A 21,163-nucleotide genomic window follows, 5' to 3' on the forward strand; every position below is an offset into this window, starting at 1 on the left:
AAAAAGTCCATTTTGCATGATATGTCACCTTTAAATAGAACCTTGTTTTTCAGTGGTCCTAACCTTCTCCTGTTTGAGTCTCAGTGAGATTTATATGACTTTATTCTTATAAGTTCTTGAATGAATAGACAACCCTGAGTCCTGTAAACAGATTTGATATGTAAAATATGTAAACTAAACTCTACCTCGTCCTTACCAACCCTTATTACTGAGTGACCGACCAGGTAAACATGTTGACACTGGATGACACTTTAAACTTTAAACATTTGAAAACTAAGTTCACTCACAACAAACAGGGAAGGGCTTTCTGAAGGTCAAAGTGTAATGACACCCTGAGTAAAAGTTCAAAATAAATTAAAGCATCCAATCAGAGAAGTCGTCCAATCAGAATGGCAGCTTGTGAACGACATCACCACATCATTCTTCTTCTCCCACGGTCACTGGTTCAGCCTTTGCACTTGTCTGGAGGTGTTCGTGGTCAGGTTTGTCTGACTCATTGCTGCAAGAGACACATTCAAAGTCAATCCAGACTTCTGATGAAGAGAATAATCCCCCACAGATTAAAACCTTTACTGGTTGAAAAGAGGAAATTCAGCTGTTTAATGTGACCAGCTCACCAAGGAAGTTCAGCACGTAGTTGAATCGAGTGGCGGTGAACGCCATGGTGCCCGCCGGGTTTTGTTGGTACTGGAGTTCGATATCCTGACTGGAGACGCTGCTCTGACGAGGACCCTACATCACAAGGAGAGCAATCACACAAAATGATGAGACCTTGTTCTCTGTGTCCTCGCTCAATCTGCTATTCCTCAAAGATCAGCGAGGATGTCTGAAGACTCTGGTTTCAGGATTTACTGCCATCAAACGCTGATGTGTAAACCACAAAGAGGAGAGAGCGCTGTGTCTTACTTTAGTGTAGTCTCTCCATACTCCACCAATGTCTAGAAACTGCCACCGTGGTGAAGAACTGAAAGAAGAAGAGTGTTTGTTTCAGTGTGTCCTTCACCTCTCACTGAAGGATCAGCCTGTGTCGAGATCTTCCTCCTCACCTGTTCTGTTGACTCCCATTGTTCCCAGTCCTCCTCACGGCTCTTATCTTCCCGGTGTTGTGGTTGGTTTGACACATATCTATGATAAACACACACAGATTTAAACCGCTGTCTCCTTCAAGAGAAAAACACTTCATCTTGTTCATAAGCCTTCGATGAGCGGTGTGTTACTTTGAAGATCCAGAGTGTAGTTGAAACCGTTGATCCTGAACTGAAGCTGGCCCTGAGGATTCTTCTGGTACTGCGTCTCTAAGTCTGAGCTGCCGAACGCACAGATCTGAACACACAAGGAGCAGGAGTCAGTCCAGATTAACAGGAACACAAAATGACATATGGTGGCCCTGAAGGTCAAATGCACAAATATTTAATGACTGCAAAAATGTATTCATGAAACGCCAAAAAAATGTCAATGAATCACCAAAATGAATAAATGAATAAATAAATTACAAAACAGGAAAAAATAATTAATGGATTAAATATTTAAAAATATTTCCTGAATCATAAAAAGCAAAACACAAATCTTAAAAATATTTCATGAAACTTTTCACTGAATTTAAAAAATATTTCACAAAACCAAAAAGTTTTTACAAACAATTAAAAAATTTGCAAAATTAAGCTAAAAAAATAAGCATATTTCACTGGACAAATAAAATCTTTGAGCAAACAAAAACAATTTCACAAACAAAAGTGGAAAAAAATGGAAAATGTAGGGTTATTTAGCAAACATTTGTGTTCCCATAAATTCATAAAATTAATAAATTTAATAAACACATTCTTAATAAAATTGAAATTTTTAATTGTGTTTTTATTTGTTACAATAAATTAATACAATTAATTAATAAAATTAATAAACACATTCTTAATAGAATTGCTATTTTTAATTTTGTTTTTATTTTGTTCCAATAAATGCATAAAATTAAGAAATAAAAATAAACATTTTTAATAAAATTACTAAATTCATTAATACAATTAATGAACACATTTTAATATATGAAATATTTTCAATATTATTTTTGTGATTTTTTTAGCATTTCAGCTAACATTTTGGTTTTTTTTTGTTTTGCGTTACACTCAAATATTTTCATGTTTTATGAAATGCTTTGGTGCGTCATGAAATATTTTTACATTATGTGAAATTTTCTTAGTTTGATAAAATATTTAAACATTTGATGACGAGCCTTGAAATGTTTTTTTGGGCATCACAGTTAATCATTGTTAATGTAATTTCAAATTGATAACAGGATGCTGCCGACGTATAACAGACATTAAATATCTGTAATAAATATTAAAATGTTCAGTAATATATCAGACATTAAACTTTGGTAGTTTTTTTTAAAGTAACTTCTAAATCAAGCTTGAATTACTTACATGCTCTTGGTATTCTGCCCAGCTTCCATCGTCTGTCGTAAACTCCCACTTGTAGCTCCCACCAGAGAGGTTTAGCTTTGATAAAGACAGACTGTTGGCCACAGAGGTGGAGATGGAGGGGGAGGTCAGGCTGCAGGAGAAGGATCAGAACAATGATTTGATTCTCCTTGTTTATTGTTTTGACTCAGATTTGATCTCAAGAGGAAAAGAAGAAAACTTCAGGGGACGCAGGAAAGAAGAGTTTTACCCTCTAAAGTTGAATTTAGGACGTCTGCGAACCTTCCTCTTCAGGCCTGTGGTGCAGTTTGTTTGAGTCATGGCTGCAGAGAGAACACAAAAGTTAAACCAAGGAACATGAAGACATTTTTAAAACCAAGCACATCAAATAACACAAGTCTCCCATACAGGAGAAGTCGAGGGAGTAGCTCGTCGATCCCACGGTGAAGTTGAAGGTTCCCCGACAGTTCAGAGTGAACTGACGCTCCACATCTCGGCTCATGATGGAGGACGCCATCGCATTGGAGCTCTGAGGAGGAGGAGGAGGAGGAGGAGAGAAGACCTTCAGACTGTGAAACTCAGACTCTTAAATGACTTGATGCTCCTGATTCTCCTCACCTGAGATCCATATTCACGCCACAGCGTGTCATCTCTGAAGTACCAGCCTATGTCCTCACTCTGACCCTCATGGAGGAAGCTCAGCCGCTGCACCTTCACAGCGGGGTTCAGCGTCTGCAGCTTATCAAAGTCGATATTGACTTTCCTGTGGGGACACAAACTTTCAGAATTCACTTTTAGAGATGACAAACGAACAGAAGGAAATTAAAACTCAGGTGGAAAAGTTTCAGGTGAGGGTTAATACGATCACTGACCCCTGCCTGGTGTTGATGGTGATTCCTTTAGCTCCAGGTTGGCAGTAGTGTCTCTCGATCACATGGTCGTGGTCGATTTTCAGCCACTGGTTGTCAGCAAATAGCTGCCACTCGTAATGTTTGTCATAGGCTGAGAAGAAGAAATATAAGATCATATTACTCATCTTATTGTTTCCCTTTAAGACATTTGATCTGACAGATTGTAAACCATGTTAAAGTTTGTAGATTTTAGAGTAAAGGCTAGATGTGAAGCTGTTTAATTGAGTCTATGTAGATGAAGTGAAGATGTTATTCACCCAGAATGACTGCTTATAAAATAAACACAGGAGCTCATGATGTCTGACATGTTTCTGAACCTGATAGAATATTAGAGTAGAGCTAAAATCATAATTATTGAGCGTTTAAAGCTCCTGTGAGGAGTTTGTATCTGGATATGAAACACACTGATGTTTCTTTATGAGCTACAAAGCAAACAAGACTAACATCAAAAAGACTGACAACTTTTATTTTGAAATTTTCAATGCTTGGAACCGCCGTGAGGAGGTATATACACAGCACAGTTTTTATTCTTTTATATTTCTGTTCTTTAATTGTTTTAATATTTTATCTTTTGTTGTTTTTAGTCTTCCAATTTTTTGTTTTTTATTAGTTGGCGGTCTTAACATTTTTATCTTCCTTTCTGTCATTTCTTTTTGCGGTCACCTTTTAGTTTCTTTCCTGTTTTTGAAGCACTTTGTAACCCTGTTAGGAAGAGTGCTATACAAAGAAAGATTACTATTATGCAGGATTCCTCTCCTGAAACCAATGAGTGACTTTATCAAGACCACGATCATGTTTTAGACCAGGGGTGTCCAAAGTATGGCCCGGGGGCCAATTGTGGCCCAAAGTCCATGTAATTATGGCCCCAAGCTTCCATCTTCAATTGTGTTATTTATAGTAAAGAAATTAATCACAGTTTCTTTCTACAAACAAAACTAAAGTCAATCCAGAAACATCTCAAAAAGCTTCATATGGACTACTTGTCTAAAGCCAAAGCTCTGGGAATTCTGCAAGACGGCAATAAAGAAGAAACACAAGAACTCTTAAAGTTGACAGGTTTTCAAATTAATGTTTTTATCATGATGTGAAAATGTTCTTGATGAACACTAAAACTTCAGAAGACACAAAAGAGGACACCGGACAAGATCAAATTATGAAATTGTGCAGAAAAGGCAAAATTTGGTACATCAAAAATGTTCAGAACTCAGCAAAATAATTCTTTTGTTCTTAAAATGTTGTCTGCTGGTCAGAAAAGTCTTAAAAACCACATAAAAAAGAAGTGTGATGAAATCCAGATCATGATCCTGCCATAGGAAAATAATGAGACAATATTTTTCCCACATTGCCAGACCCCTGATCCTCCAGAAGAAGATAACGTTTGCTCATGTGTACATGGCTTGTGGAGAACTGACGACTTCCTAGTTACTGATTTATTGAGACAAAATTTAAAATGATTGTTATTAAATAAATATTTCATATATAACTTTTGGGATTCCTAAGTCTCAGTAGGAGCCACTGGCCCGGAGGTATTCTGACAACATCATATGTGGCCCTCTTTGAAAAAAGTTTGGACACCCCTGTTTTAGACAGTCTGTTAGTTTACTCAAAGCTCCTGTTAAGAACTTTGAGGCTGTGTTGCTTTTGACAAGTTATGTTTCATCACATATCTCCTTTTGCACATGTGGAAGGAGAAGTTTCAGGCAACAAAATTCCTTTTTTTTTAATTTCTAAAATGCAACTCCAAATGAATCTGTCAGAAATATAAAAAATAAATATACATAAATAAAAATATTAAAGACTAAATTAATTAAAAGTAAAGTAATGTGAAGCCTGCAAAATAAATAAATAAATAAAGTAATCTGAACCTGCAAAAATAATAAGAAAAATAAATAAAATAAAGTAATGTTCATCTGCAAAATAAATAAAAATGATTTGAAGCTTGCATAATAAATATATAAAAGTAATCTGAACCTTCAAAATAATAAAATAAAATAATGTTTATCTGTAAAATAAATAAACCAATAAACATAAATAAAGTAATTTAAAATATGCAAAATAAATGAATTAAATAAAGTTATGTGAACCTGCAAAATAGATAAATAAATAAATAAAGATGTTATACATTATGCTGTTCACCATCTGACACACAACATGCTGCTGCAGGTGAATCAGACTATTTGCTTATGGAGGTCATAAAGAGACATCAGCACTGATTTCAGTGTTTCATAACAAGCTAAAAATAAAACCTCACAGCAGCTTTAAATAAAGGATAGTTTGTTCCTCCACCCCTGATCCTGACCTGAGATCACAGTCTTTTCCTGGAGGTTTTAAAGTTTATAAAACTCAACATGGAAGAACAAACAGGAAGTCAAAGTGAGAGGAAAGATCACCTCTGTTGTGTAACAGACAAAAGCATCCATGTCAAACTTGTTCCTACTTTTAATTGATATAATTCTTTGGTTATACATTTAGATCTTATATTTAGGCTACAGGTAATATTACTCTTAGTGAGTTGTTATCATCAGATTGAGTCCAGCATGTAAACAAGTAAACAACAGAACCTGTTTTTCTGACACAAAAACACAATTAAATATGTGCTCGTGTTTTCATACTGACCTTCAATCCCCTCAACATATCCCTCCAACTGAGCCATTTCCTTAAAAACACAAAAACAAACTTAAACTTTATATTTTATATTGTAAAGGTTAAAGTGAGCCTTTATGTAAATTCTCATACTCACTGTGCAGTGAGGGAAACACGCTGAAACTCGAGAAGACAAAGTCAGTCTTTAAAAGGACTTTTAAATCGATTAAAGTCGATTAATCATGTTAATAAAAGTTTAGTTTAGTTCCGTTAAATCAGCGGGACTTCAGCTGACACAGAAAGGTGAACCCTTCACTTCTTATGTCACTCTTTCACTTTCGTTTCTCAGATACAGAGACCAGAAACAGGAGCTCCCAGAGTATAGAACACACAGGGGCGGATCAGGACTCTCTGGGTGGGGTGGCCTGGCTCTCTGACTCATGCAGAGGTGGCAGGTTATTTATACACTGTACACACACACACACACACACACACACACACACAATAAATATTTATTCATCATTTATGTATCCAAATATCATACTTGAACCACTAAAAGAAAAAATAAAATAAATAAATAAATAAATAATAATAATAATAATAATAATAATAATGATAATAATAATAATAATAATAATAATTATTGTTATTATTATTATAATGATAATAATCATAATAATCATAATAATAATAATAATAATAATAATAATAATAATAATAATAATAGTTCTGGCAACTGATCAGGTTCAATTTCTTTATCATTATTATTTTCATTTTTATTTTTATTTTAATTATTATTATTATTTTTATTTTTTATTATTATGATCATATTGTTGTTGTTGTTTTCTCCCCTTACCTATTTGTATAAGGTTATCTTTCCACAAGCATGCTGTTGCTTCTTGTTTTGATCAATATATTACTTTTAACCTGTATACAAATATTGATAAAGTAAAAATCTGATCACAAAAAATAAATAATGATTATAATAATAATGATTATAATAATGATTTTATTTATAGAGCACTTTTTTTTTATGACTCAAGTTTATTGGATTTTGAATTTTTAACAACACATATAAACAACATACAGGACAAAATAGTGCCGAGCCGAAGAGTGAAAAAAAAAATAATCACGATAAAATGTGTGACTTTGACTGGCATGAAAAATAATAAAAAACAAACAGACAAATAGACAAATCAACAAACAGAGAAGAAAAATACTGTATCAGACAATAAAGAAAAAATAACAATAACAAAATAATGCACAAATAATGAGAATGACAAAATACCAGTATTAACAAGACATTTTGGACATAGAGCACTTTTTTTTTTAAAGTGCTTTACATGTGCAGCAATATAAATCGAGCAGGTCGTAAAATCACACAAGGCAAGACATAGAAATACAATTTATTTTAAGAGACATACAATTCTTAAAATAACTTTAAAGGAATACAATTATTGTAAGATATATATTTTTTAAATGGTTAAAATAAAGTAAAATAAAATAAAGCAGGTAAAATCAGGAAAGGCTCTGCGATAAAAGTTTGTCTTAAGAAGGTATTTAACATTCACATTAAAGTACACAGATTTTATAGTCCTGTGTATATCTTTAAAACACAGGAAGGAAAGACGTTAATCTTCTATGCTTATTTTTTTAAGGACTGAAAAAATATTAATGTCCAAAGTTACAATTTCTAGTAAAAATTGCAGAGAAAAAATGTTTGTATATTTTTAATCCAGAGACGGTGAGCCGAGGTTTGGTTGGTGGCCGATCTGATTTGAAGGGGGGCCCATCAATCAATCAATCAATCAATCAATCAATCAATCAATCAATCAATCAATCAATCAATCAATCAATCAATCTTTATTTGTATAGCGCCAAATCACAACAAACGTTATCTCAAGACGCTTTTACAAACATAGGAGGTCTAGACCACTCTATGTCAAATTATGAACAGAGACCCAACTTCAAGACAGGGTAAGACTCAGTCTGACCCCACCTTAATCCATCATGAGCATTGCACCTCACAGTATTTGGCTAGTTACAGTGGTGAGGAAAAACTTCCCTTTAACAGGCAGAAACCTCCAGCAGGACCAGACTCATGTTAGACAGCCATCATGCCTCAACCGAGTTGGGTCTGGAAAGACAGATAGAGGGGAGTAAGAGAGAGAAGTGATAGTGATGAGACGAGTAGTAGAAGCTGTTGCCGCTGGAGTCCAGCACGTCCGTATCAGCTGGAGTCCAGATCGTCCACAGCAGGAGGACGTCTACGGCAGCTCAGAGGAATCTAATGTTGCGTCCAGACACCCAAAGTCAGGATCAGGGGAATGTGGGACCCAATATCAGACCAAGGGGTTGTAAAAGTTATCCCAAAGGAGTAACCACTAAAAATGGTGAACGATTAGGAGAGGGAAAGATGAAATAATAACAAACCGGCTCCTTAAAGAAAAGAAGAAGAATGTGGTGTTTATGCAGACACACACTCAGAACACAAGAGCAACCTCTCACTACCTCTGAAGGTGAGCTAATGAGTCAGCACAGAGAACTGGAGCTCAGGAGTAGACCCTGAGCTCCAGGCCCCCCCATACCTCACTGACCTTCTCCAGTGCGCCTCCGATCCTCTGACTCCAACCTCCTCACTCCCATTACTAAATCCAAGCACCGTACCTTGGGGGACCGGGCCTTTGCCATAGCCGCCCCCACCCTCTGGAACACTCTCCCCCCACACATCCGTGCTTCTGACTCACCTCATTCATTTAAGAAACAGTTAAAAACTTACCTTTTCAAACAGGCATTCCCCACACATTAATTATTCCACATCTTCCCTTGTTGTCTGCTTGTCTTATATGTCTTTATTGTATTTAATTGAGTTATTGAAAAGCGCTATATAAAACTTAGGTATTATTATTATTATTATTATAAACTTCAACACCTGCTCCAAATCCGGGCCAATCAGACACACACACACCTGACACACCTGACCCTGCTCTGTGATGATTACCTCACCAAACTGAAGCCAACTGAGTGCTCCTCACATCCTCACTGACCAAGTGGTAACGTCTGGTCTTTAAATATGAATATGTGCTTAAAACTGCAGTTCCTAAAGCAGGGGTGTCAAACTCATTTCAGTTCAGGGGCCACATACAGCCCAAGTTGATCTAAAGTGGGCCGGACCAGTAAAGTCACAACGTAACAACCTATAAATAATGACAACTCTAAATTTTCCCTTTGTTTTAGTGCATAAAAGTACAAGCACATTCTGAAAATGTTCACATTTAATGAACTATGTTTCCACAAAACTCTTGTATTTTCTGCCATGATGAGTCTCATAGTGGGCCGAATATTTTACTCTTTAAGCCCTGAAACCTGCTGCCAACACACCAACACACAGGTTACCCATTCACCTGACACCGAATGTAATGTTTACTGCAAAAGAAAAGATAGATTATAATAATGAAGAAGGTAAAGTTGACTATTCAGTGGATCATCTTATAGAAGCTCTAAAAAGTCTTTATGAATCTCAACCGGATTATGCAAACAGCAAGTAGCCTAATCTATTTCCTCACTTTAAGAAAAAAGTCCCAGGAAAAAAAAAGCGCCTTTCAGGTGCGCTCCGTCAACAATATAATTTAATGCGACCCCTAGAGGACAAATCTGAAATCGCAGTTACTTTTATTGAAAAATTGCAGTCTTAATGTCTTCTATGTAAGCCTTTCATTTTGCAAAGTTATTCCGCGGGCCGGATTGGAACCTCTGGCGGGCCGGTTTTGGCCCGCAGGCCGCATGTTTGACACCCCTGTCCTAAAGCGTCCACTTGAGGCTGGCTCCAGAAGTAATGGAAGCCATATACAAACACATTCAAAACAGATCTTTATGGTAAAAATAAACATGTTTACAGCCTGGTGCAAAAAAATGGAAACAGCAAAGACAAAAAAACAAGATTCACAAAAATCCTGAGTGTTTTATTGCTTCAGTTAAAAAACAGACATGATATGATATCAAATCTCCATCTTTGGTTACTTCATTTTCTTCATAGCCCAAAATACTCTGATTCTTTACAAGCTAATAAGTATAAAGCAGAATAAACTTTCAGACCTGAGTATGTGCAAAATCTGAAATGAAGTGAAGAACTTTAAGTCGACAATCAGAGTTTAAATAAAACCTTTTTGAGCGTTGTGTAACCAAGTGATGCACAGTGGGTCTGTGTAACGGCAGCATGATGTTAAATATGGCAGAAATCAGCGTTAGATTTGGAATCAATTAGTGCATTCTTAAGAAGAGGGAGCGTAAGGATTGTTTGGTCTAATGTCAAAACACATAGCTAAATACTGCGATGTGCAATGCTCATGATGGATTAAGGTGGGGTCAGACTGAGTCTTACCCTGTCTTGAAGTTGGGTCTCTGTTCATAATTTGACATAGAGTGGTCTAGACCTCCTATGTTTGTAAAAGCGTCTTGAGATAACGTTTGTTGTGATTTGGCGCTATACAAATAAAGATTGATTGATTGATTGATTGATAACTGATCCCTCTGTGAAGACATGAAGCTGGAAGTGATTGTTTCTAGAGCGCATTCACAGTTTGCGAGGCAGTTTTAAGGTATGGCTTAACTTCAAGGCTTTGGCAGCTCAGTAATTAAAACAACTCTTTATAAATTCAACTTTTACTAAATATCTCTCTAATGTAAACAGAGAATCATGTTTCCTATAAAAAGAGTAATGGAGTCCAAAAAAACAGCACCCTGGATAAATGTGATTCAGTGTTCCACAGTGGACGAACACTTTCTTCTTCTTCAAATCCTTCGTGACGCTCAAACCATCACACGTTGGACCCGGCGGGATTTGTTGGTCGTGACGTTTGTTTGGGTCATCGCTGAGGAGAGAAAATACAACAAACAAACACATCAGTTTAAAGGCACTATGAGGAGTTTTTCACCAGCTGAAAAACAGACTGAAACCAACACTGATGCCTCTTTATGACCTTCAAAAGCAAACAAAACCATAAACAACAACACTGATACCTTCTCTGTTGTCATTTTTAATGCCTTAAAGGTGACATAACATGCAAAATTGACTTTTTAATGGTTCTCTACCTGAAATATGTTTCCCTGGCATGTCTACAAACCCCCCGAGAATGAAAAAAATCCATTCTGCCCCTGTTTTGATTTCTCCACCTTTCTGTAAATGTGTGTGAAACGAGCCGTTTCAGACTTCCGTGTTTTTGTTACGTAACAACAATATCCGGTCTGTCACGGAGTCAGAGCTCGGAGCTTGTTCAGCCCATAGACTGTATAAAATAATACTGAACCCCTCCTCCGTTTTTCATTACCTGCACACATGTGTGCTAACAAGGAGCTTAGGAGGGAGGCATGCTAGTTGTAGGCTGTCTTAATAAACACAAAGGTCGGTTTTACTCCCCACGTCTGCAGATTTGAAGATCTAGTGGATGATTTTTATTTGTCATGGATAAGTGCTAGCGCTAGTTAGCATAGCTACATAGCTACATGTTCATAGCTGTAGCTGTGTACCAAGACACACGTCGACATACTGACAAGTAAAACAACAAGAAACACTAAATCTGTGACCAATCCTTCAGAAAAGGTCCTGCTGCCTTTCTGGCAGAGATCGGTTTTACTCCCCACGTCTGCAGATTTGAAGATCTAGTGGATGATTTTTATTTATCATGGATAAGTGCTAGCGCTAGTTAGCATAGCCACATAGCTACATGTTGTAGCTGTGTACCAAGACACACGTCGACATACTGATAAATAAAACAACAAGAAACACTAAATCTGTGACCAATCCTTCAGAAAGGTCCTGCTGCAGGCGCCTCTCCGTCAGGATCAGATTCTGGATCAGATTCAGAGGGTTGAAGTAACGTGATCTCTGAGCAGCCGTGTATATTCAGCCAACATGTAAACATTAGATCAACGTGCTGGAGAGCCGAGGCACATCCACTTCCTGAGGGGGCGTGGTCAGAGGGAAAACAGAGTGTTCTGATGAGGAATGAAGAAGAGGGTTTTTCAGGCAGACCAAAATCTGATTTCAAAGTGTTTTTTTGAGCATAAACTTTAAAGACATGTTTTGGGGACCTCTTAGACCAATATATGTTGATGAAAGAAGCGTGATATGTCCCCTTTAAACCACTCAGAGGGGGTAGGTGTCAGACCCCATGGTTAACATTTGGCTTTGGAAACACTCTTTTTCGGCAAATAATCACACTGAGTGATAAACCCATAGACTGTATAAAATATGGACGTAGTATCCGTGACGTCACCCATCTGTTCCTGAGCGCTGTACTGTGGGGTGGGAAATATTGTCCTGTGAAGACATTGATGATTCACACAACATAGGGTGGAGCTGACATATAGAAGAATGCACAGCTCAGTAAAACTTGAGGATAACAGGAGAGTCAAAGTAGTATGGGAGGTAGAACCTTCAGTTATCAGGCACCTCTCCTTTGGAATCATCTACCAGTCAGGGTCCGGGAGGCAGACACCCTCTCTACTTTTAAGAGTAGGCTTCAAACTTTCCTGTTTGATAAAGCTTATAGTTAGAGCTGGATCAGGCTTGGACCAGCTCTTAGTTATGCTGCTATAGGCTTAGACTGCTGGGGAACTGACACACTGGGATAGGGTTAAACTTGCACTTCCCATTCATTCATTTATTATGAGTGATCAGTAAGATAAACAGATGGATGCCCCTCTCTGTACGCCAAATATGTTGATTATAGCTCACCATAAGACTGCAAAAATACGGTCTAGGGCTCTTAATTGATTAATGGTTTGAATTGCGATCAATCACTGAGCTTCTGTAGTTAATCTCACTTTTAATCACACCTTAAAAATTCCATTATTCTGCATTTCAGACAGTTTAAGTCCATATTAACAAAGTAAGTCACTTCTTCCCAGCGTCTTGATTTGTGAATTAAATGAATGTAATGAAATGTTCTTCATGATCTTGACTTTTGGATGTATTACCTAATAAAAGCTGCACCAGTGAGGTCTGACATCATGACTCAGAGGAGGAGACAGCTTCAGAGAGTCTCATCCTCAGGTTTACTCTGATTTCTCTCTCTCCTAAATATCGCTCTGTCAGCTTTTGTGATGTGGTTCCTCGCTGACATCAGAACTTCATTGCATTTTAATAAAGTCTGACACAAAGTGCAGATTACTTTGAACTGTCAGCTGAACCGTCTGGGTGTTTATAAAGTGAAATGTGAAGCTCAGAAGTGCAGTGGTGTCGTTATTTCCATCATGGAAGCAGCAGGAAGCAGGAAGACGCTGCGGCAGCTTAACTACGGTGTGCCGATAGGGACAAAATAAGATGCAATTTTTAAAAAAAGGGATTTAAATTCAAATGAAACCACAACATACTTTAACTCTTCATATTTTACTTCTGATTTGTTTAAAATAGACGACAGAATAGCTGTTTTTGCGAGTGTAAGAGTTGCTAGGAGGCAGATTTTGTTTGTTATGAACAAAGCGAGTCTAACAGTTTCCCCTCTTTTCAAGTCTTTTTCCAAAACTAGGCTAAAAAAAGTCTTAAAAATCTTCCTCAGTGCCAGACTCATCTTTGTACTCTTGAGTAACATGGGGAAACTTTTTAAGCATACAGCAGGGAAGTCAAACATTCTGAAATGTTAAATGTGTCCACATGCTACAGCACAAATCACCAACTATCACCAGCATCATTCTTTGGTCTCCATCAAAGCATTTGAAAAATAACCCCCACCTTTGAAGTCCAGCTTGTAGGTGTGTCCGCTCACTTGGAAGGTCATGCTGTCGTTGGGGTTCTGCTGGTACTTCCTCTCGATGTCCTCGCTGGAGACTGAGCACTCCGTTGACGTGGCCCGCTGACAAAACGAGGAAATCCAAATTATCAAATGTTATCCTTTGACGTGTTAAAGGTGTGTAAATGTTAACTCAACTCACCCGGTGTTTGAAAATGTGCCAGTTTCCTTTGTCTCCCTTAAACTGCCACTGAGGTGTGGTGCCCAGAGAGAAAGTCTGCAGAGCGGGGGTCGCTCTCAGCACTCTGAAAAACAACAACACGTTTATGTAACATTAAAAGGAACTTCCTTATATCAGAACATTGGAGCTACATTATCCGTGAGAAACCAATAACAACAATTCCAGTCCGGTTTCCGTCCCCGCCTTATCTCCATCCTCATCCTCCTCGATCTGAGTGCGGCCTTCGACACCATTTCTCACCCCATCCTCCTCAATAGACTCTCCTCCGTAGGCATCACTGACACCCCCTTGCACTGGTTTCACTCCTACCTCACAGGCCGTGCTCAGTTCATCCAACTCAAATCCTTCACTTCTCAACCCTCCCCCAGTCACTTCAGGTGTGCCCCAGGGCTCTGTCCTGGGGCCCCTCCTCTTCATCATCTACCTTCTCCCACTCGGCAATATCTTCCGCAAATTCTGCATACACTTCCACTGCTTCGCGGATGACACCCAGCTCTACCTTTCCAGTAAGCCCGACTCCACTCTCCCACCCTCCTCCCTCACCCTCTGCCTCTCTGAGATCAAGTCCTGGTTCACCTCCAACTTCCTTCAACTCAACAGCAATAAAACAGAACTCCTCCTTATAGGCACCAAATCCACCTTATCCAAAGCCGACAGTTTCTCCCTCTCCATAGACAGTTCAACAGTGTCCCCCTCCCCCCAGGTAAAGAGTCTGGGTGTCATCCTCGACAGCTCACTTTCTTTCAACTCTCACATCAATAACATAACCCGGTCTGCATATTTCCATCTCCACAACATCAACCGTCTCCGCCCCTCTCTCACCCCTCACACCACTGCTATCCTGGTCCACAGTCTCGTCACCTCCCATATCGATTATTGTAATTCACTCCTCTTCGGTGTCCCTCACAAATCCCTCCATAAACTTCAGCTGGTCCAAAACTTTGCAGCCCAGAACCCCCTCCTTTCACCATATCACCCCTGTCCTCCAGCAGCTCCACTGGCTACCGGTCAAACTCAGAATCAATTTCGAAATCCTCCTTTACACATTCAAGGCCATCCACAACCTCTCCCCCCTCGTATCTGTCTGATCTCCTCCACATTGTCACCCCCTCTCGCTCCCTCAGGTCTTCCTCCTCCCTCCACCTCTCTGTGCCCCCTGCCCGTCTCAGCACCATGGGGAGCAGAGCTTTCAGTCGCTCTGCTCCCCAACACTGGAACTCACTCCCACCAGAGTGCTTCGAAAGGCGCTTCTAAATAAAATGTATTATTAGGGCCCGAGCACCGCTGATGGCGAAGGCCCTATTGTAACCCTAAGGGTTATTAGTATAGGAGATTGCAGTTTTGCACCCCTGAACGTCAATGAAAGCGCGAGTATTTTTGCACACTCATCGGGTCTGGTGAAAATTGCAAGTTATTATAGGTCTCGCAAAAAAATTCTCAGTAGCGCCCCCTAGAGGTAAAAATAACACCCTACGCATCAATTTTTTTGAGTTACATGCATGAAAAATCTTACACATATTTATGGCATCAGGACGCACAAAAAAGTCAGTGGCACCCATATTCAAAACTCAACAGGAAGAGCGCCACCTAGCTTTGAACATGAAAAAATGGGCCAAAATGGATCTGTGCAAGGGTTCATACTTTTGCTCATCTCTCCTAGAGCTTTTCTCCGATTCAGTCCAAACTAGGGATGTACATTTTAAGTATTTTCCATGATCGATTTTTGGAAATGTTAACGATCAATTATCGATTAATTGATAAGAAAAAACATTATTATTCTTACGTCAAAAACAATGCCAAATAGGTTGTTTTCCCCCTAAATTTTATTTTCTACAGCAACAAAATGCAAATAACTGACGGGATTGAATACGGGCACACGTTTGACACGCAGAATATCAACGATCAGGCTCATCAAAATATTCTCCGCGGACATAATCTTATAAAGTGAAGGCTGAGACTACTAACAGAAAAGTACTTCAGACTCACAGTGTCCAGTTTTCTGTCTACTCATTCTTACTGAGAAAAATAATCATGTGTATTCAGTCAGGTGTCAGCCGGGAGCGCAACCGGGTCAGAATCAGTCCCGCTGGAGAAAACCTCAGACGGCTCTGATGTTGCTGGTCTGCAAACGTAGCGTACCACAATTTCCCACCTGTCTGTTGCCTTCGTATCCAAAGGTGTGAAATATCCTGTTTAAAGCTGTCAACCTTTGTGTCCGTGTCGTTGTTGGCAGCAGTTTTGTATTGATCCTCTTTTTAAAAGCCCACGTGGAGACCTGACGCGCAGCCGCAGCCCCCAGCTGAGCGTCTCCGCTGTGCGCAACACCTTTAACAGCTGATTCACATCGAAACATGCTTTAAACTTAAAACACCTCCCTGATAGATGAGTGTAATATGAGACCACATGATGTTTGTTCCACGTGACGTAAAATTGATAACAAAAATGTGTGTTTTGAGTAATTTCTTAACAATCAATTAATCGATAATCGATTAATTGTGGTCATCCCTAGTCCAAACTAGGCACATGCTATAGTAAACCCATTGACGATTAATACAAAGTAAAGGATTCCGTTTAGATGTAAGTTGTGGGCGTGTCAGAGTTTGGGGCGGGGCATGAAAAAAAAACGTCGGAAAATTCAATTTTGTGACTTAAAAATGCACGTAATGTCACCTCATCCAACACACTCGTCAGTGCTGGGAAAAAGTGCGACATTTTATGGGTTTCCCAAAAAAAGTAAAAAAAATGTGCTCACTAGCGCCCCCTACAGTTTTCAAAGTAACACTAAGAACAACGCTCATTGTTACACGTTACATGTATTTCACATTCTATTGACCAGGACAGTAAAAACAACCTTCCAAACACTAACATCAAACCGCCAAAACAATTCTCCAGATAACTTTGCATTCAAATTAAAACAAAAGTCTCAACATAAACCAAAAAAAAATTGTTTTCGGACTTTCAAATACCCAAATCTTCAAGAAGCATCAGGCGGTGGCCAGAACAGGCGATGCTGACTTTCAGGCAGTGCATCAACACACATACAGATTTTAATGTGAAAATATAAAAATGATTAAAGGAATTCTGTTCAGACTAAAATTGTGCTTGTGGCTTACTGTAAAGTTTGGAGGTTTTCTTGGCAATCTGCCAAAAACTTGGAACATTTGCACCACTTAAGCCAGTATATGCTCTCAGAAGTTGCTTTCGCATCATGTGGGAACATGTATCAGACGGCGGCAGCTGCAGGTGTGCGAGGGCCCGTTCATCGCCACTTATTATTATTAAAAGTACATTTTCTTACATGTTGATTTATCTCCTCAGGATCATCTCAAAATGTAACCTGACTCAGCAGGGACTTGTTTTTAAGAATCCAAACTCACCCTGCTGCTGCTGCCTGCTGTCGAAACACTGGCCGGCGTGTAACTCTCCTCTTCCCCTTTTGACTCACCTGTCGCATATCTGTCACAAAACATAAGAGACTCAGAGATCTTCACAGGTGGAGCTGAGCGTTTGAACGGGGGGATGCCTCACCTTTGAATCTGATCTCAAGCGTCTCAGCTCCGACGCTGAAGGAGTGAGAGCCCCTTGGGTTAGTCTGGAACTTCCTCTCTATGTCGGCGCTCTTCACAGGACCGACGTTCCCCTTTGAATCCTGGATCAAAACATACAAATGAATGGAGTTATGTCAGATTTAAAATCTCAGATAAAGGAAGTACTTCAGAGGATTTTAACCCACATAAAAAAGGATCTACCTTGTCTCCATACTTGATCCACTTACGACGCAAGGTGCAGTACCAGTTCCACTCAGTGTTCCCATCATCCAATCGTCTCACTCTCAGACTCTTTCCGTACACTTTCAGCCTTTTAAAGTCGATACTCACCGCCCTGTAGAGACAGAAAGAAAGTGAGAAATGAACAATGATCCATTTACAACCATCAGAAAGGGTGTAATTCCAGCTCTTACCCATAGGGGGTGTTGTAGATTTTAATGCTTTTGGTGTGGGGCAGCGAGTACTGGGCCTCGATAACGTAATCATTATCGATATCCAGCCAGTTGTTTCCGGCGTTCAGCTGCCACTGGTAGAATCGACCGTCAGTGAGCTTCGCCGCTGGATACAAACAACAACAAAGGTTAGATTTCTGAGTTTGCATTAAGAAAATGATTTTTCAGCCTCTTTTAACCGTTGTTTTGGTTTTCTGTTTCGCTCCCAGCACTGATGAAGAACAGTGTTGAGTGTTCGCCTTTCTTTTCCTCACCTGGAGCTGTTGATTGGTTTGGAGCTCTGTTTCCTGCTCCAGACGATGGCCTCCCTTCTCTTTGGTGGTTCAGTTTACAGCTGGCCCCGAAGCGACAGTTCCCTCTAAGTGCGTACTTGCAGACGTGTAAATAACGGCACCTGTTACCGTCCCGGCAGGAACCGCTGTTGTAGTACTTGCACGGCTCTCTCCCACTCGTCTGGAATTGAAAATATACAGACAGAGTTTGAGATAATAACTGATCACTTCTCACTTCTCATGACTTTTACATGAGATTATAAAGACGATGTTTTCTCTGTCCTGAAACAAACCTGACTGCCCGAGTCCTCGTCTGAGTTTGCGTCACTACTCGACTCATGACTCTGGTCAGACTCGCTCTCAGAGGGGCCGCTCTCCTCTCCTGAGTCTTCTGAAAGTGGTACAGAGTCAGAAATAAAAAGACAAACTGATGTGAACACTTATGTATAACAAACAGTGATTCAAATTCAACAAGATATTCAGTTTCCTTTAAATTCACTCCTTTATACAACCTTAAATGTCACTATAAGTCCAAAGTGTCAGGGCGTTTTATTCAAGCTGCTTTAACAGCCTTGGTTGAATGTTGCACTTTATATCCATCATGTTAATAAACAGAAATAACCCTGCAGGAATTTTTGAAGTCATTTTTTTGTAACTTTGATAGCTGTGTTGCATCTGTACATGATTTACAGCTCAAACACTCTTTACTGATCTCAGATCCTGTCTTTAAAAACACTCATTTCAGCCTCTGTCTGAAACACTTCATTTCAGCTACTGTCTCTTTAAGGTCGCCCAAGCATTCCAGAACCCAACTCTCCAGAAGCCACACCCCCAAATATTTTGGAACCCAGCTCTCCAGAAGAACCCCCACCCCCAGCATTTCAGAATCTAACTCTCCAGAACCCCACCAGCATGCCAGAACCTAACTCTCCAGAACCCCACCAGCATTCCGGAACCTAACTCTCCAGAACCCCACCAGCATTCAGGAACCCCATTCTCCAGATGCCACACCCCCAAATATTTCGGAACCCAGCTCTCCAGAAGACCCCCCACCCGCAGCATTTCAGAATCTAACTCTCCAGAAGCCCCACCCCCCTCAGCATTTCTGAACCCAACCCTCCAGAACCCCACCTGCATTCCGGAACCCCACTCTCCAGAAGCCACACCTCCAAATATTTCGGAACCCAGCTTTCCAGAAACAACCCCCCCACCCCACCCCAGCATTTTAGAACTTAACTCTCCCAATACCCAACCCCCCCAGCATTCCGGAACCTAACACCTCCAGAAGCCCCACACCCTCAGCTCAGCTTTCTGGAACCCAACTCTCCAGAATCCCCGAAGCATTCCGGAACCCAACTCTCCAGAGGCCCTATCCCCCAAGCATTTCAGAACCTAACTCTCCAAAACCCCCCAGAGTTCCAGAACCAACTCTCAAGAAGCCTCCTTCAATGTTGCCGTGCTACAAAGTCGTTGTCGTCAGGTTAACTAGTGTTTTTCTACTTAAAATGATGAATTATGAAATATGGCTGTATTTTTTTTGGGACCCTAATTCTGACCCAGACAGTTTGGGAAGGGACAATAAAAAATCCCCAGCACTGGAAGGTGTTACGTTTACCATGCCCTTTTAAGGAGATTTACGGATTGAGGATGTCATAATTTGAGTGTATCCAGTTTTCTCATGACCTGCAGTCATCCTGGGATAACTCAAGCAGGTTTACCTCACAATTTAAAACTTTGCCCATTTTTAGTATTGACATCCAACATTTTAACTTCCCATTTTTATTAAAATATTAAAAAAGCACTGTATGACCTCTCTAAATATCTTTTGTTTGGTTCTTCCAAAAGTTGGGTCACTGTTTCAATGCTTTCAAATGTGTTTAAATTTTTGAATGTAGTTATTTTAGTTTAATCACACATAGCATGAATAAATACCTAAATTAAAACCTAAGTACATTCATTGAATCAAATTGAAGGTCACTATTATATCATACATGCTATGTAAACAATTGTTGTTTTGAGCTTTGGACCTTTTATTCTTATCTGCTGCCCTCTGCTGGTGAATTGGTGAACATGCTGTTTGAGTCCATGTGAAGCACGTTAGACAAGGACCGTGCCATACAATTAGAAAATAAACCTACTTCTCATTTAACACCGTTTAAATAAAAAACACAAGTCAAAGAACAATGTTAGTTGTAGTTTGAGTCTAAATCACAGCTCAGAGTCGATCCTCAGCTGGAAGAGTTTCCAAGAAATGAAACTGAAACTATGAAACGTCAATTTTAACTTCAAGCTGTGTTTAATATTTCTAAACGATACATCTCTGAACTAATATAATGTGCACAGATCATATAACAAACTTAAAACAATCCTTCCATAGCTGCAGGCCCTTTTGATGACAAGACCTACTTACACTCAAATGTCCTTCATACACATGGGGAGCTTCATACACGGACACTAACAGAAGCCACATATGGTCGCTTGTCTTTATAAAATAAAATCTTAAAGATGATATTGTATTAAAACCTTTAGCTCATATATATGAGTATAATAAAGAGAGGGTACTCACGGTATGCTGACGCCATCCTGTTGTTTGCAATACTTTCGTTTTTACTCTGTTAAAGTAGGACAACCACACCTAGAACAACTACAGGAGGCTGATCCTGCTGAAGTGCTCTAAAGCAACAAAGCTGCACACATTAATTAGATTGCAATGAATTCAATGGGGTTATAACTACAGTAATTAGGGAGTGGAGTATTTTATTTTCCTTTAATGCTTTTTTTTAAATAATTTGAAATGTATCTATCTAATCTATTTTTATTTATTCATTTATTTATGTATTTTATTAGCCTAATGTCTCACCACTTTATTCTTTTTAATTTGCGTTTATTCTGGTTAATCTTTTAAGTTGTATTTTGTTTCTGCATAGTTAGAATTCTTACACCTGACCTCTCTGTCTGTGAAAGGTTTATTTTATCTTCAGAATTCTGCAATGCACTTTGTTAACATTTGTTATT

General features: G+C 39.2%; 2 protein-coding genes across 2 annotated transcripts; both read right to left on the minus strand.

Annotated features, from left to right (window-relative positions):
- Window positions 1-84: 84 nt before the first annotated feature.
- si:ch211-244b2.3 (uncharacterized protein LOC557230 homolog) lies at window positions 85-6,275 on the minus strand. The gene is made up of 12 exons (XM_034673622.1): window positions 6,063-6,275; window positions 5,939-5,978; window positions 3,284-3,413; window positions 3,030-3,174; window positions 2,820-2,940; window positions 2,662-2,734; window positions 2,415-2,544; window positions 1,218-1,323; window positions 1,047-1,125; window positions 907-964; window positions 618-732; window positions 85-499 (listed from the first exon to the last, which is right to left on the minus strand). Exons 2-12 carry the CDS (start codon window positions 5,973-5,975, stop codon window positions 438-440), a joined length of 1,056 nt encoding a protein of 351 aa, XP_034529513.1. The 5' UTR covers window positions 5,976-5,978; window positions 6,063-6,275; the 3' UTR covers window positions 85-437.
- Window positions 6,276-10,425: 4,150 nt separating this feature from the next.
- si:ch211-244b2.4 (uncharacterized protein LOC541512 homolog) lies at window positions 10,426-20,840 on the minus strand. Its single transcript, XM_034673681.1, has 10 exons — window positions 20,715-20,840; window positions 18,442-18,539; window positions 18,131-18,329; window positions 17,838-17,982; window positions 17,626-17,758; window positions 17,405-17,525; window positions 17,254-17,332; window positions 13,838-13,940; window positions 13,638-13,758; window positions 10,426-10,776 (listed from the first exon to the last, which is right to left on the minus strand). The coding sequence occupies exons 1-10, from the start codon at window positions 20,728-20,730 to the stop codon at window positions 10,715-10,717; spliced, it is 1,077 nt and encodes a 358-aa protein (XP_034529572.1). The 5' UTR covers window positions 20,731-20,840; the 3' UTR covers window positions 10,426-10,714.
- Window positions 20,841-21,163: the final 323 nt, after the last annotated feature.

The sequence above is a fragment of the Notolabrus celidotus genome, chromosome 21 (genome assembly GCF_009762535.1).
Source record: "Notolabrus celidotus isolate fNotCel1 chromosome 21, fNotCel1.pri, whole genome shotgun sequence".
Lineage (NCBI taxonomy): Eukaryota > Metazoa > Chordata > Actinopteri > Labriformes > Labridae > Notolabrus > Notolabrus celidotus.

Bases quoted from the DNA above. Each gene is read 5' to 3' on its own strand.
- si:ch211-244b2.3 (XM_034673622.1), bottom strand. From the start codon at position 5,975: ATGGCTCAGTTGGAGGGATATGTTGAGGGGATTGAAG. The intron at 3,414-5,938 runs GTCAGTATGAAA...TCTTCTTCTCAG, and splicing joins ATATGTTGAGGGGATTGAAG to CCTATGACAAACATTACGAG. The intron at 2,545-2,661 runs GTAAAACTCTTC...CTTCTCCTGCAG, and splicing joins CCTAAATTCAACTTTAGAGG to CCTGACCTCCCCCTCCATCT.
- si:ch211-244b2.4 (XM_034673681.1), bottom strand. The intron at 17,983-18,130 runs GTGAGGAAAAGA...GTTTGTATCCAG, and splicing joins AAACCAATCAACAGCTCCAG to CGGCGAAGCTCACTGACGGT. The intron at 10,777-13,637 runs GTGGGGGTTATT...TTCTCTCCTCAG, and splicing joins CTACAAGCTGGACTTCAAAG to CGATGACCCAAACAAACGTC.